The sequence below is a fragment of the Brachyhypopomus gauderio genome, chromosome 6, assembly GCF_052324685.1.
Source record: "Brachyhypopomus gauderio isolate BG-103 chromosome 6, BGAUD_0.2, whole genome shotgun sequence".
Taxonomy (NCBI): Eukaryota; Metazoa; Chordata; class Actinopteri; order Gymnotiformes; family Hypopomidae; genus Brachyhypopomus; species Brachyhypopomus gauderio.
Window position 1 is genome coordinate 8,870,729 of NC_135216.1, and position 11,711 is coordinate 8,882,439.

Genomic DNA, 11,711 nt, shown 5'->3' on the forward strand with positions numbered 1-11,711 from the left:
TTGTTTTTTTGTTTGTTTATACTGCAACCTCATTATGAGGTATCTTCAGGTTGACCAGACGAATCTCTGAATGAATATCTACTGTTTAAGTCAGGAAAGGAAGCATTGTGCACTGCTATGGAGATGTGCATGAAAATTCACTTTTTGGTGAATGGGTTTGCTCATCCAGTCATCAGGACATTTTTAATTATGTGCAGTATTTACCAAATGTGTTTTGTTCCATCATCTTGGAGTGCTACATATAATTCAGACATTCTCCAGACAGATCACAAAAAGCATCTGTGAATGCGCTGATATGCTATGGGTGCTTTGCTGAGGTGTACTAAAACCCGTAAAAGCTCTCCCTACTTCATGTCAATATTTGTCTTCAAGGGTGGGGAGCAGAGACCACTCCTGTTCACACACTGCTCCAGTCATCTTTGCTCAGTCCCGCCTTTAGAACACGGATATGTCATCCAGGAAGTCAAATGCCAGGATATCTGATTGGGGGAGCAGGACATTATTCAGCCCAAACTATTGGCCATCAGCGCTGGCAGGTGCAGAGGTCAAATACAGCCCTGCTAGTGGTTGAACAATGAGGATTTTGAAGGTTGAAAAACAAACAAAGAAAAACAAAGTGAGAGTGAACACTACTTTGGTTTTATCAATGACGGAAATGTGGGCTGAAATATTTGACATTATACAACAACTTCCATCAGGAAAAAGGAACTATAAATTTAGAGTTTTTTGAGCTTAGAAATACTGCAGCAATAACTACATAAATTGATTTTGTAACATTTATTAATACACGTAGAAAAACCTTTTACAGATATTTGAATATGCTTATAAATGTGTTTCTGCACTATACTCTGACCATAAACAGACTTAGGTCTCTAACACCTCAATTGGATAGAGGCAAAAAGAAAAAATATTACTAGACTTTTAAGAAAATAAAAACATAAGGAAAAAAAAATTTACAGAAAAAAATTTGTCCCAGAAGAGACACAAAGGCCACTGTTTTCACAGAAAACACTTTGGATAATGTTGGCCCAGAGAGTGGTTCCAAGCCCAGGTTAGGCCCAGTTGAACACTGATGGACGAGAAAATACATGACTCAGCAGTGACTCATGTCCAGAGGTCCAGTCATGCCGTACAGCTGAGCGTGTGAGTACATGGACACAGGCTGAGTGATGAAATGAGAGCAAGAACATTGACTGGAAATGAACGAAATCTATTCACCTTGATTGTCACACTGTGTATCGGCTGTTTTCTTTAAATAAGTTTGGTTTATGTGGCTCAGACATATTCAACAGTGTTCCAAAAGCTTGTGTTTCCCATTATTCTGCATCTAATCAACACCTTAGTAACGATACGGGACAGCAGGGCTCCTACATAACGTGCTCTTCGTAAACACCTTCTTATATATTGTAGGACCTGTGAGATCTTCTGCCAACATCACACACACACACAGACAGGGAGCCTGAGCTCGGTATCTGCCAGTCAAGGGCCAAGGAAACCTGCTTGGCCAAGATGGGTGGGTGGAGAAGTGTGGCATTGCATACAATACGGATTAAGGTGCTTTTCAAGCCAAGGGGTTAAACCTGCGTCTAGAGGTGAACAGCGAATCATTCCACCTCTTCCACAACTATAAAAAAAAATAACACATTTCTTTCACAATGGAGATTATATGGCAACACATCCAGTCTTCTCAAGTTTTGTAGTGCCTAAGCAAATTCAACCCCCCCCCCACAAAAAAAATGATATAAAAGGAAAGAGTTCCCAATAACACAGAGAAATACAACTCCGCTTTTACAGTCCAAAACAAAATCCAAGACTTCCTCATAGTGGTCATAGAGTGAGTGGGACATAATCTTCAGCAGTTATTATAGTACATATAATCACAAAAATATATATTATCTACACAAATCTTCTCGCTAAACACGAAGAGTCTTGTTTTACACAGGAAGCGCCTGCGTCTGCCAGTGCTTACACTCTCGCCACTGACATTACAGAATCACCATCACTTTCAAGGGTTGAATGTTCAGGTCTGGTTATCCAGTCATAGCTTTTATTTCCAAGAGAGAAGAAAAACAAGTTGATATCAGGACCAGGTTGGTGCTTTGTCTTCATCTCTGAGTAGGCAGCTGTAAACACTGAAGAGGGGTTAATGGCCTTGTCTCGTCAAAAATGATCCCGTTTATCCTCTGGGGCTCATTTTAAGTCCTACTGCCCCCTGGTGTGGATGTAGCACCACTAGTGTTGGTGTTGGGAAGGGATTGGTTTACATTAATGCCCGTGTTGTGGGGGCAAAGGTGGTCCGTTCACACCCGGGTGGTAGAATGCACAGTTGTTTTCATATCTGCAGTTACCCTTCATCATGAAATGACGACACACTGGCCTCTTTGACATGTCTAGGCAAAAGGAAGAGCAAGCAATTAAAACGAGCTTACATTTCAAACAAACACCATTTTGCATAGGATCGTGCCAAGAAAATGGTCCAAGACCTAATACTTTGATCAGACCGACTTACCACCCATGTTGTTGTGACCCCCTCGTGGCCCCCCTCGACCTCCTCTTCCTCTGAAACCTTGCTCTCCTCCTCTTCCTCTGCCACGGTGAAAGTGGCCTCCCCGGTGTGGGCCACCTCTCATGGAGTCGTCGCCCCAGTAGTTGCCGTTGTCTCCTCCCCGGCCCTGGGGCCCAGGTGGAGGCCCCATCATGCGAGGGCCACCGCCTGCGTTGAAGGGGGGTCCGTGGCCGTGGGGTGGAGGTGGGTGATTGAAGTGAGGGCCAACGGGGGGTTTGTTTGGGGGGTAGCCCCCGTTCATGGGCATCTGCATGTTCATGGTGTTCATGTTCATGCCTGGACCGTGGCCCAGCAAACCCGTGTTCACTGTAAGGAGAAGGCAGCGGACATGACTGTTAGTCTGGGACAGTGACACTGTTGTGTGAAACAAACAAACAAACAAACAGAAACAGTTCAATGCTGCTGTAAATATTACCGTCTAGTTAAGTGTGGCTGGATTTATTATGATGGAAACGCTTACTGGGTGGAGCATTGACTGGTGGGTTCTGGTTCTGGTTCTGATTCTGGTTCTGCTGTAAGGAGCCCAAAAGCTGCTTGATCTTGTCAGAGAAATCGGGCTGCTTTATCAGATCCTCTGCCGACTGGTTGGAACCTTGTGCACCCTAGAAAAGACATCACACAGAAACAACTCAGATGCAGGAAGCTAAAGAAATGGACAATTAAGAAGAAGGCGATTCCTAAGGTAGCAATAAGGTCAGAACTAGACCACTCCGCTCTGCTTTACCCACCATGATGGAGTTGAGCAGCTCATGGACGTTGACTGCAGGGTTGTTGGGCGGGGCCGCGGGACCCTGTGTCTGGGGGCTGCGGCTGCTGTTGCCCAGGCTGCCCATCAGGTTAGCCAGGACGGGGGGCAGCTTTGAGCCCTCCTGAGTGGCGGAGGGAGCTCCCGCCCCGGCCGCACTTTCGGCCGTCTCCATGTCTTCCATCATAGTGCAGTCCTGGGTCGGCAAACACAGGCAGAAACTCGTCAAATTCTATTTTAAACGTTGCTCCAATTCGCCCTGAGCAGAAAGTGACACACTTAAAAGTGACTGAAGGCTGTGAAAGGGGTCGTACCTCGTCCAGAGGAATGAGTCGTGGAGGCATGGGCTCGTAAGGCTCCGGGTCGGGTTCATGGGGGCTGTCTGGAACACTACACACAAGAGTGGCAGGGACAACAGCGTTACACTCCACACTTAACACATAAAACACAGAACTGCTGCAAACAGCCACAGTGACACAAGACTCATGAGAACCCCCCTCCCACCCAGCAGGGCAGACGGACGGGACGCTCACCTCTCCTTGTTGAGGAAGATCTCCTGAAGGATGCCCATCTCTCGGTCCCTCTGAGTCATCTTCTCGCTGCTGTTGGCGCCCGAGATGACCAGGCAGCCCGACAGGGTGAGAGGTCGCGGGGGCGTCCAGGGCACTCTCTCCTCCATGGTGTCGTGCGAGAGCCGGCGGGCCATCTCGAACGTCTGCCTGTCCATCATCAGCTCCCTTTTGGCCGCCTCGCCAAAGTCCTTAATCTTATTCACGTTCACTGGGCAGAACGGAAAGAGCGTGAGGCTCATTACACCATATTTAGGCACTTAATGGGAAGAGCGCTCACCACCGCGAGAGACACGGTTCCTTCCTTACCTCTCTCGGTCTCATCCAGGTCAAAGTAGAAGTACTCTTTGAGGTGATCTTCTTCTGCCCAGCGGACGGTCTTCTTTTTCTTGCCTTTCTTTGTCAGGCTCTCTTCCTCTCCACGTGGCTCTGAAAGTGCATTGGGTTTATCTCCTGGGATAAAGAAAGATGGGGAGAGAGGGAATTTGTATATTAATTCGTCACCCACGACGTACAGGCAGAAGGTCGCGTAAGACCCTGAACGGTTGCCCCGGGACAGAACTTCAAGCGCGCCTATGCGCGGCCTGCACGTCGGTTCAAACGACAGTTTGGGGGCTGTGGACTTTCAGGGCGGTGCGTTAACGCACCTGTGTCCATAGCCTCAGGGTCCTCTGTGGGCACGGGTGTGCCAGGCTGCTCCAGGTCTTGGGGCTCGTGAGGAGGGGTCTGAGAGGCTGGAGCCTCAGGGGAGTTGGGCTTGGCAGGCATGCTGGAGTACACCTGAGGCTTGCTGTCAAACGGACACGGCTGTGGGAGAGACAAAAGGGTCAGGACAAAAGAGTGAGATTGGGGCGGGCGGAGGACAGGATGTGAGATTTTGCTGAGACACCAAAGTTGGTCAGGACATCTGATTCTACCTTATTGGAGGTAGGAGAGGCTGCCTTAGGTTTTTTCTTCTTGATCTTGATGCCAGGCACTGGAGCAGAGTTAAGAGCATCAAGGAAGCCAGGGCTCTCCATAGCTAAGGGTATAGAGAAACAGTCAGTGCAAATTTAGTACTGATTGCAAGGCAAATCTTAAAATAGGATTATTTCAATCTTTACATTAGAATAAGTTTCAATTAACCCAAGGAACATTACATTAAATGAACAAACAGCATATTTTAAGGTATGAAGCAATGTGGGACAAATACAGAAACGTGATGAAAATGCCTTGCACAAGTAATATAATATTCATTAAAAACTAGTGCTTACGTTGTGGAGGTATGAGCTTGACTTTAATCTCTTTCGTAGAGTTGGGGGTGGTGTTTAGGGGCTTGTATTTCTTTTCCACAGGAGGTGCGTCAGACAGTGAGGAACTGGAGAGGACAAAGAAGTGTCAAGATAAAAAATTAACCAAAAACACCAGAGGGGATCAAATGCAGTCATGCACTGCTTAATGTTGAGGTGTGTTAAATCAACGACAAAAAGACATGAACGAAGAGTTTTATTTACTTCGGCCTTTTAAGGACAGCTGGTTTGATCATGTACTTGTCCCCAAGCTGAGGCACAGTGGGAGCCTTTTTAGTAGGGACTGGTGTTGGGGTCTCCACCTCCAAACCTATTGAAATTTAGATAAACAAATTAATACACCTAAATAAAATACACATAAAACACCCAAATATGTGCATTCCTACAGGTGGTAAAAGAAAATGTTTCTCTATAAAGCCATCCTGCTGATGACTGGTTTGTTCAAAAGTGGGAGGCGGACCTGTGGAGCGGATCTTGGCGTGGCTCGGAGCGTGGGCTTTGGGCTTCTCTCTTTTTCTCTCTTCTTCAGCGCTCTTCTCCCCAACCTTCACCTCAGGACGTACTCTACTCTCTTCTTTTTTTCGTTTCTTGTCTGAAAAACAAGGCAACGATGGTGACTAACAAGGCACAATCCATGTGCACACACACGGCATTCATATTGATGAGGCAACAAGTCCGCGCGAACATGAACTACAAGAAGGCGATGAAATGGCTGCCAGGGAGAAGATAGGTTTAGGAAAGGGAGACTGGGACAGGGAACAAGTACCATTGGGGGAGGCTCCACTGGTAACGCTTTGAGAACGAATAATGGCCATCCAGCCATCCACAAGTACCGAGGCAAGCTTCCTCAGTTCTGAAAGAAAAACAATAAATACACAAATGAAGATAAGCACTACGCACCAGAGAGAGCTGTGCGAGTGGGCCGCTGTGGAAGACTTCTAGGCATGATCTGAACCGTTCTTACCTTCAGTCTCGCCACTCTTACTCAGATGCTTAACCAACTTGGCCGTGTTGTTCTAGGATGCGAAAGCAAGCATATAGCGATAAATAAACAAATTCTGAAACGTGTTTTGTCAGCAATGTCACAGTGCCAGATGAACGGTGGGATCGGAGAGCTACCTGTTTGAGGTGGTCGACCGTGAGGGGCAGCTTCTGGAGAGTGAGCAGAATGAGCTGCAGCTGGGGTGTGTTGTTGGTGGTCTTAGAGTAGGTCAACCACGAGTTCAGCAGCTTGTAACCGCCCACACGGATAAATCTGTGGGGTGGAATCAAACAATTTGAACTTCTTCAAATAAAAAACAAAAATATGGTATTGTTGTACGTCATTATTATATATGGTTCTACATACCGGTTAAGGATGTCATGAGACTTGGTCTGCATCAAGATGTTGAGGTACATGCACCTACTGACCATTTTATGAGAGGCCTTCATGAGACTGTTCCAAAAACAATAAGGAAAACATGGTGATTAGGCTGTGTAAGCAGAGGAAGACCAGCAATCTGTCGTATGTACTTTATTGCATGTTTGTGTGCACGAATGTTTCCACATTTCTCACCTGAACACTTTGGCAACACCTTCCAGACTGCGGAGCTCTCCATCCTTTCCAAGCAGAGACTCCACCCCTTTCAGCACCTCCCTAGGGTCCACGGCGCCCACCGCCATTACAGGATACTGGCAGACCCAGGAGAGAGGGAGGGGGAGATTAAGTGACATTTATTATTTTCCTTCCATGGACAGCATACCCAAAAATGACATGGACTGTTTACCGGGGACGGTCTGTGCAGGACGTGATTCACTTGGTCACTGTCGCTGAATATAAGCAGGTTGTAACGGGGAGCTCATTGGAACAAGGCGATACACACAGGGCAAAAGCCGACTCAAAACACCGCAAAAACCAACTCATTCCATGACACTCGGTCCCACTTTTGTGCATATCACAAGAACGTCCACAGAAAATAAAGCCTCAGAAAACGGAGCTCGCGATGAACAAGGAAATATGGTCGCATGACCAGTCATACCAGGCACATTGCAAACATAATTGCCACCTCAATGTAGTCAGTCCAGATGAAAACCTGTCTGTTAAGATGAGCTGTCAAAGTGCATATGTCTGTAGTTTAGTCATGATTTTAGATAGACAACACAAATTGATAGGAATGACCTTGTATGGCTGTCTGGATCCTGTGGATGATAGTCACCATAGCCACTATAACAGTATTCATAATCTCAATTACCTCACTTCTGAAGCAACATGTCATTTTTATGAAATGTGTATGCAGTTTCACTGACACAAGGTCCGTTTTGATCCATGGACTGCCAAAAAATGGGATGGTAATGTACACAAACTTATACTGTAACAATAACAAACCTGTACACACTTGTAACAAACCTGACTGCCAGTTTCCCCAGACTGTCCTCTAGCAGATAGCATGGGTATGTTTTCAACAAACTATATACATTTTATGATACGATACATCTTATATTTTGTGTAATTAAAGGCTAATAAGCAAATTTCATATACCATCTCAACACTCACACATACTGTTCAAAACAGACTAAGGTAGTTTAATGCATCTTCAATCCTGAAATCACATTATTGCTACTTTGATCCATCAGAAGACCCACCTGATATCCTTATGTGTATATACATGCATTTTAGATGGCAGGTTCCCTTAAAAGATATAGCCTAGGGTCAAACACACATACCACACACACACACTAATATATATATAAATAAATAATACACACATACATACCTACATCTATATGCATTATATGCATACATACATCACTTCTCATTGTCAGAATACCAAGTCAGTCATGTGCAATGTTTTTACAATACAGTTGTAAGTTTTACCAAACAATGAAAACATATTGGAGAAGTACATAAACTAAAGGTGGGTGCTTTTTTATTCATGGGCTTTCTATAAGCATAATAATGTGATCGTTGTCAGATTTTTCTGTGTAAAGTCGTGGTAATTCAAGAACACACTGACAAAAAATGTGATTATCTAATCAAATCTTTACAAACCTGCTGAAAAATGAAATTAAAATTTAAAAGAAAGCATGTGAATTACTCAGTCCAGCTACCTAGAACACACACGTGTGGCGTTAAACCTGTTTCAGACAATAAATGTTTTCGGATAGTTTCTCACAAAACAGCTCTCATTGGCATCAGTGAACAGGATTAATTGTTTTGCTAAGATTTAAACTCTGAGGCACACAAACTTGAAGGCACAAATTTTACATCCTTTACTATGAATATTGAAGTACATTTATTTATATACACGTTTACTATTAATAGTTTTGTATTAAACAAATATACATTTTTAAATGAAAATACTTCAGGTTTATTCATTTGTGCCTTTATGGAACTGATCTGTCTCCATCTTGTGGTTAAAATTATGACTAAATCAGGTCAAGGTTGAAGGGGTTTACAAACAAACCATAAGATTCCCCCTAAGTGTTGCAAGAGCTTTAAAACCCATATGTTGTAAAATAACTGAAAAGGCACAATTACAAATTTCATTAGACGTACACATTTGTTGCAAATTATGCTGCCATTATTTACAAGGTAAATGAATAGAAAAACGAACTGCGTCAGCACTACGTGATTGTGACCACTTACGACTCATACAGCCCATTACGAAATCATGCTTTTTGAGGAAGCAACCTAACGCATACCCGAAAGCCGAAAGGGGGTGGAGTGGCGAGGAGCATAGACGTCATTTTGCCCTGCCCATGCAGGGGCATTGCTCTTTAAGACTCTCCTCACTTGATAGGCCTAAACAGAACGGAGATCTCTGAATTCCACTTTCGGCGAAACATGTGTTACTATACCCAGGCAAAATTACACACACAAAAAAAAAACCTGCCAACTGCTACACGTTCTCTGTACAAACTGGGGTTCAGCATGCAACTTTTCACTAGTGCATTATTCTGTTTAGTCGTCGTATGCTTATATCCCGAGGGAGCTGATAAAACTAGCCTATGCGTAGAGAAATTGAAAATAAAATCTAATAACTAATAATTTGTTATCGGACAAATGTCATGTGAGAAATCAGGTTTTGTCTTACCCGTAAAAGTGTTGTTGTTGAAGTTTTTATAGTCTCAGAACTCCATTACATGGAACATTAAACACAACTCCTGAAAATGTCACAACTGTTATAAACGTAAACACAATAAACAAGTGACAATCAGTCTGAAAACCAATGTGTTTACACTGCAACCAGCAGTGATAAACATTTCTACCACTGAGGAAAAACGAACTGGAGATTTTCATGATCAGAAACCGCTGGTTAAATTGCCAAAACATTACATATATTTTGAACAGTATCTCATACATGAAAGTGCTCTTTGCACCACTCCCCCTCTGCACTTCACATCCATCATTACCAATTTTATCTGTGATTTAGTAGAAATGTCATGCCATCTTCTTTATGTTTCACGTTGTTTTTGAAATTACTCAAAATCATTCGGCATGACAAAATATTTGACAACAATATACTGCACTAAAGACTTAGTTATATAATGGGAGCCCTAACAGCTTACTGAGTCCGTTTTCGCCATCTGTCGGACTCCCGCCTTCGTAAGCTCGCTAGAGGACGGCCCCCGAGTTGTGATTCGCCGAATCCCGATCTAAGCCCCGCCCTCCTTTGTTAACCAACTGTTATCAAGTGAACTCCAAACAAGGAACCGTGATGAAGAAGCAGCTCGGGCGCCATCTTGAAATACAAATAAAAAAGCTCAAAAATAGTTACGCTATACAAATAAAAGCTCAAATAGTAGTAATTTCATCCGACGTCCGTTCACGCTTGCAGTTTAAGCACACACGGAAAGTCGAAATGATTACTCTTGGTTGTGCCACGACACACAACACCAGACAACCGAGCTGAGCAAATAAACAGCCTAGTTTCAAAAACAAAGCCACCATTGCCTGCAGTGATACCAGCAAAGGACAACCTGTCCGCCATGTTAGAGCGAAAAACCGACTAGACAAAATAGCCTGTTCTACTCGGAATTTCACGGCTAACTTCAACCGCTTGCTAATCATAATAGGCACAGGCGCAATCTTTATATCAAGACTGCCGTATATCCTTAATGGGAGGTTTATTTCACCTACAACAAAGGTTCGCCAGTATCGACCGATAGAAAAACACGTCGCTTTTTCAGTCCCGTTCGACTAAGTCCAGTCGCCAAACTTGCAATCTTTATGTGTAGATTGCGTTGTTCCAATGAGCTCTCCTCTCGAACAAATTAGCACGAATTTAAGACATCCTGCCTGTGTTGAGGCAATCTTTATGTACAGATTGCTTATGAGAAGCGATCGCTAGCTTATGTCCTTGACTGCTAGAGTTGCAGATCCGTCTCACACACAAAGAGAAACAGGGCTTTCCGCCACTGCTAACTTTGCAGTGTGAGCTCATACGCTAGCTGGCTTACTCGCTTTATCTCCATTTTATGTTTGCCACATTTAAAGGGCTAACTGACTCACGTTAGCTATAGATGCCTCGTTTTTATATCATTTTCAAAAGACAATTGATTAGTTATCTCTTAAATTTCGATTCAAATTGGTTTGAAAAACACTTACTATTTATAAATCTCCTCTGCGTCACGGGTACCTATATATTGTGCTTAACAGCAACAATTTTCAGAATTTAACAGTTTAAGAGAGCCTAAACTGTTATGTCTTTACATCATTATGGCTGAAAAATGGCTTAATGGGCGGGATTGTGGTGGCTAGGATATAATCTAGCTTTTCTCTTCTTGGAGCCAAAAATAGTAAGCAAATGTCCATTACTCGAGTAGAAAAAACATGTTTTTTGGGGGTTTGATCTTCAAACACAGTTGAAAAATCCTCGACGCCAGATCTTCACTGAGACCGTTTTAGACCTGCAACAAAGAACAAGAATAAACGTCGATTATAAAAATAGCCAGGCAAATGGAAACGAGTTAAAACTCAAAAATATACCAATACAGCTTACATGTGTCGAAATCTAATCGAATACAAGCAAGAACGTTTAAATTAACGTTAAATACGTCGTTTGAAAATCGTGGAAACCACCTCTAAACCCCTACTTACCTCAGACAAATCCAGGAATGATCTAGAAGGGTGGGACTCACTATATGTACTTGTGACGATTTTCACGTCACAACATGTTTCGTGAACGAGCGTTCGCGCGTGCAGCAGAACGTTGCACGCGCAAATGCTAGATCACGTGGTCTCTCGAAACGACCTCTCCCTTCGTCAAGGACAACCCATCCCCCCTCGTTGAATGGCGCGTTTGAGAATGGTGTGGACACAATGTACTACATAACAACACAATAAGTGTCATTCTCTCAGTAGTTTAAACATGTAGTTATTAAACATTATTATTATTACACATTGTCACATTATGGCATTGATTTTAATATTGCGAGTAACACTGGTTAGACTATATATAACGTAAAAAATATATATATAATGTAAAAAATAATAATATATAAATAATATATATTATTAATGGAATCTTTTCTGAATGTGTATATGTATTGCAGAAAATATT

At 43.3% G+C, this 11,711-nt stretch overlaps 1 protein-coding gene across 3 annotated transcripts; it reads right to left on the reverse strand.

The window, feature by feature from the left end:
- Positions 1–762: 762 nt before the first annotated feature.
- ppp1r10 (protein phosphatase 1, regulatory subunit 10) lies at positions 763–11,079 on the reverse strand. Of its 3 annotated transcripts, XM_077008502.1 has the most exons (19): positions 9,243–11,079; positions 6,936–8,950; positions 6,725–6,840; positions 6,518–6,604; positions 6,289–6,424; positions 6,134–6,185; positions 5,936–6,022; positions 5,630–5,761; positions 5,374–5,479; positions 5,134–5,237; positions 4,798–4,901; positions 4,528–4,687; positions 4,190–4,333; positions 3,845–4,091; positions 3,626–3,701; positions 3,295–3,507; positions 3,027–3,168; positions 2,510–2,872; positions 763–2,390 (listed from the first exon to the last, which is right to left on the reverse strand). In XM_077008502.1, the coding sequence occupies exons 3-19, from the start codon at positions 6,829–6,831 to the stop codon at positions 2,266–2,268; spliced, it is 2,385 nt and encodes a 794-aa protein (XP_076864617.1). In that variant the 5' UTR covers positions 6,832–6,840; positions 6,936–8,950; positions 9,243–11,079; the 3' UTR covers positions 763–2,265. The 3 variants fall into 3 exon arrangements, with proteins under 3 accessions (XP_076864617.1, XP_076864616.1, XP_076864618.1); XM_077008501.1 differs by lacking the exon at positions 6,936–8,950 and having other exon boundaries at positions 10,757–11,079; XM_077008503.1 differs by lacking the exon at positions 6,936–8,950.
- Between the last annotated feature and the right edge of the window lie 632 nt (positions 11,080–11,711).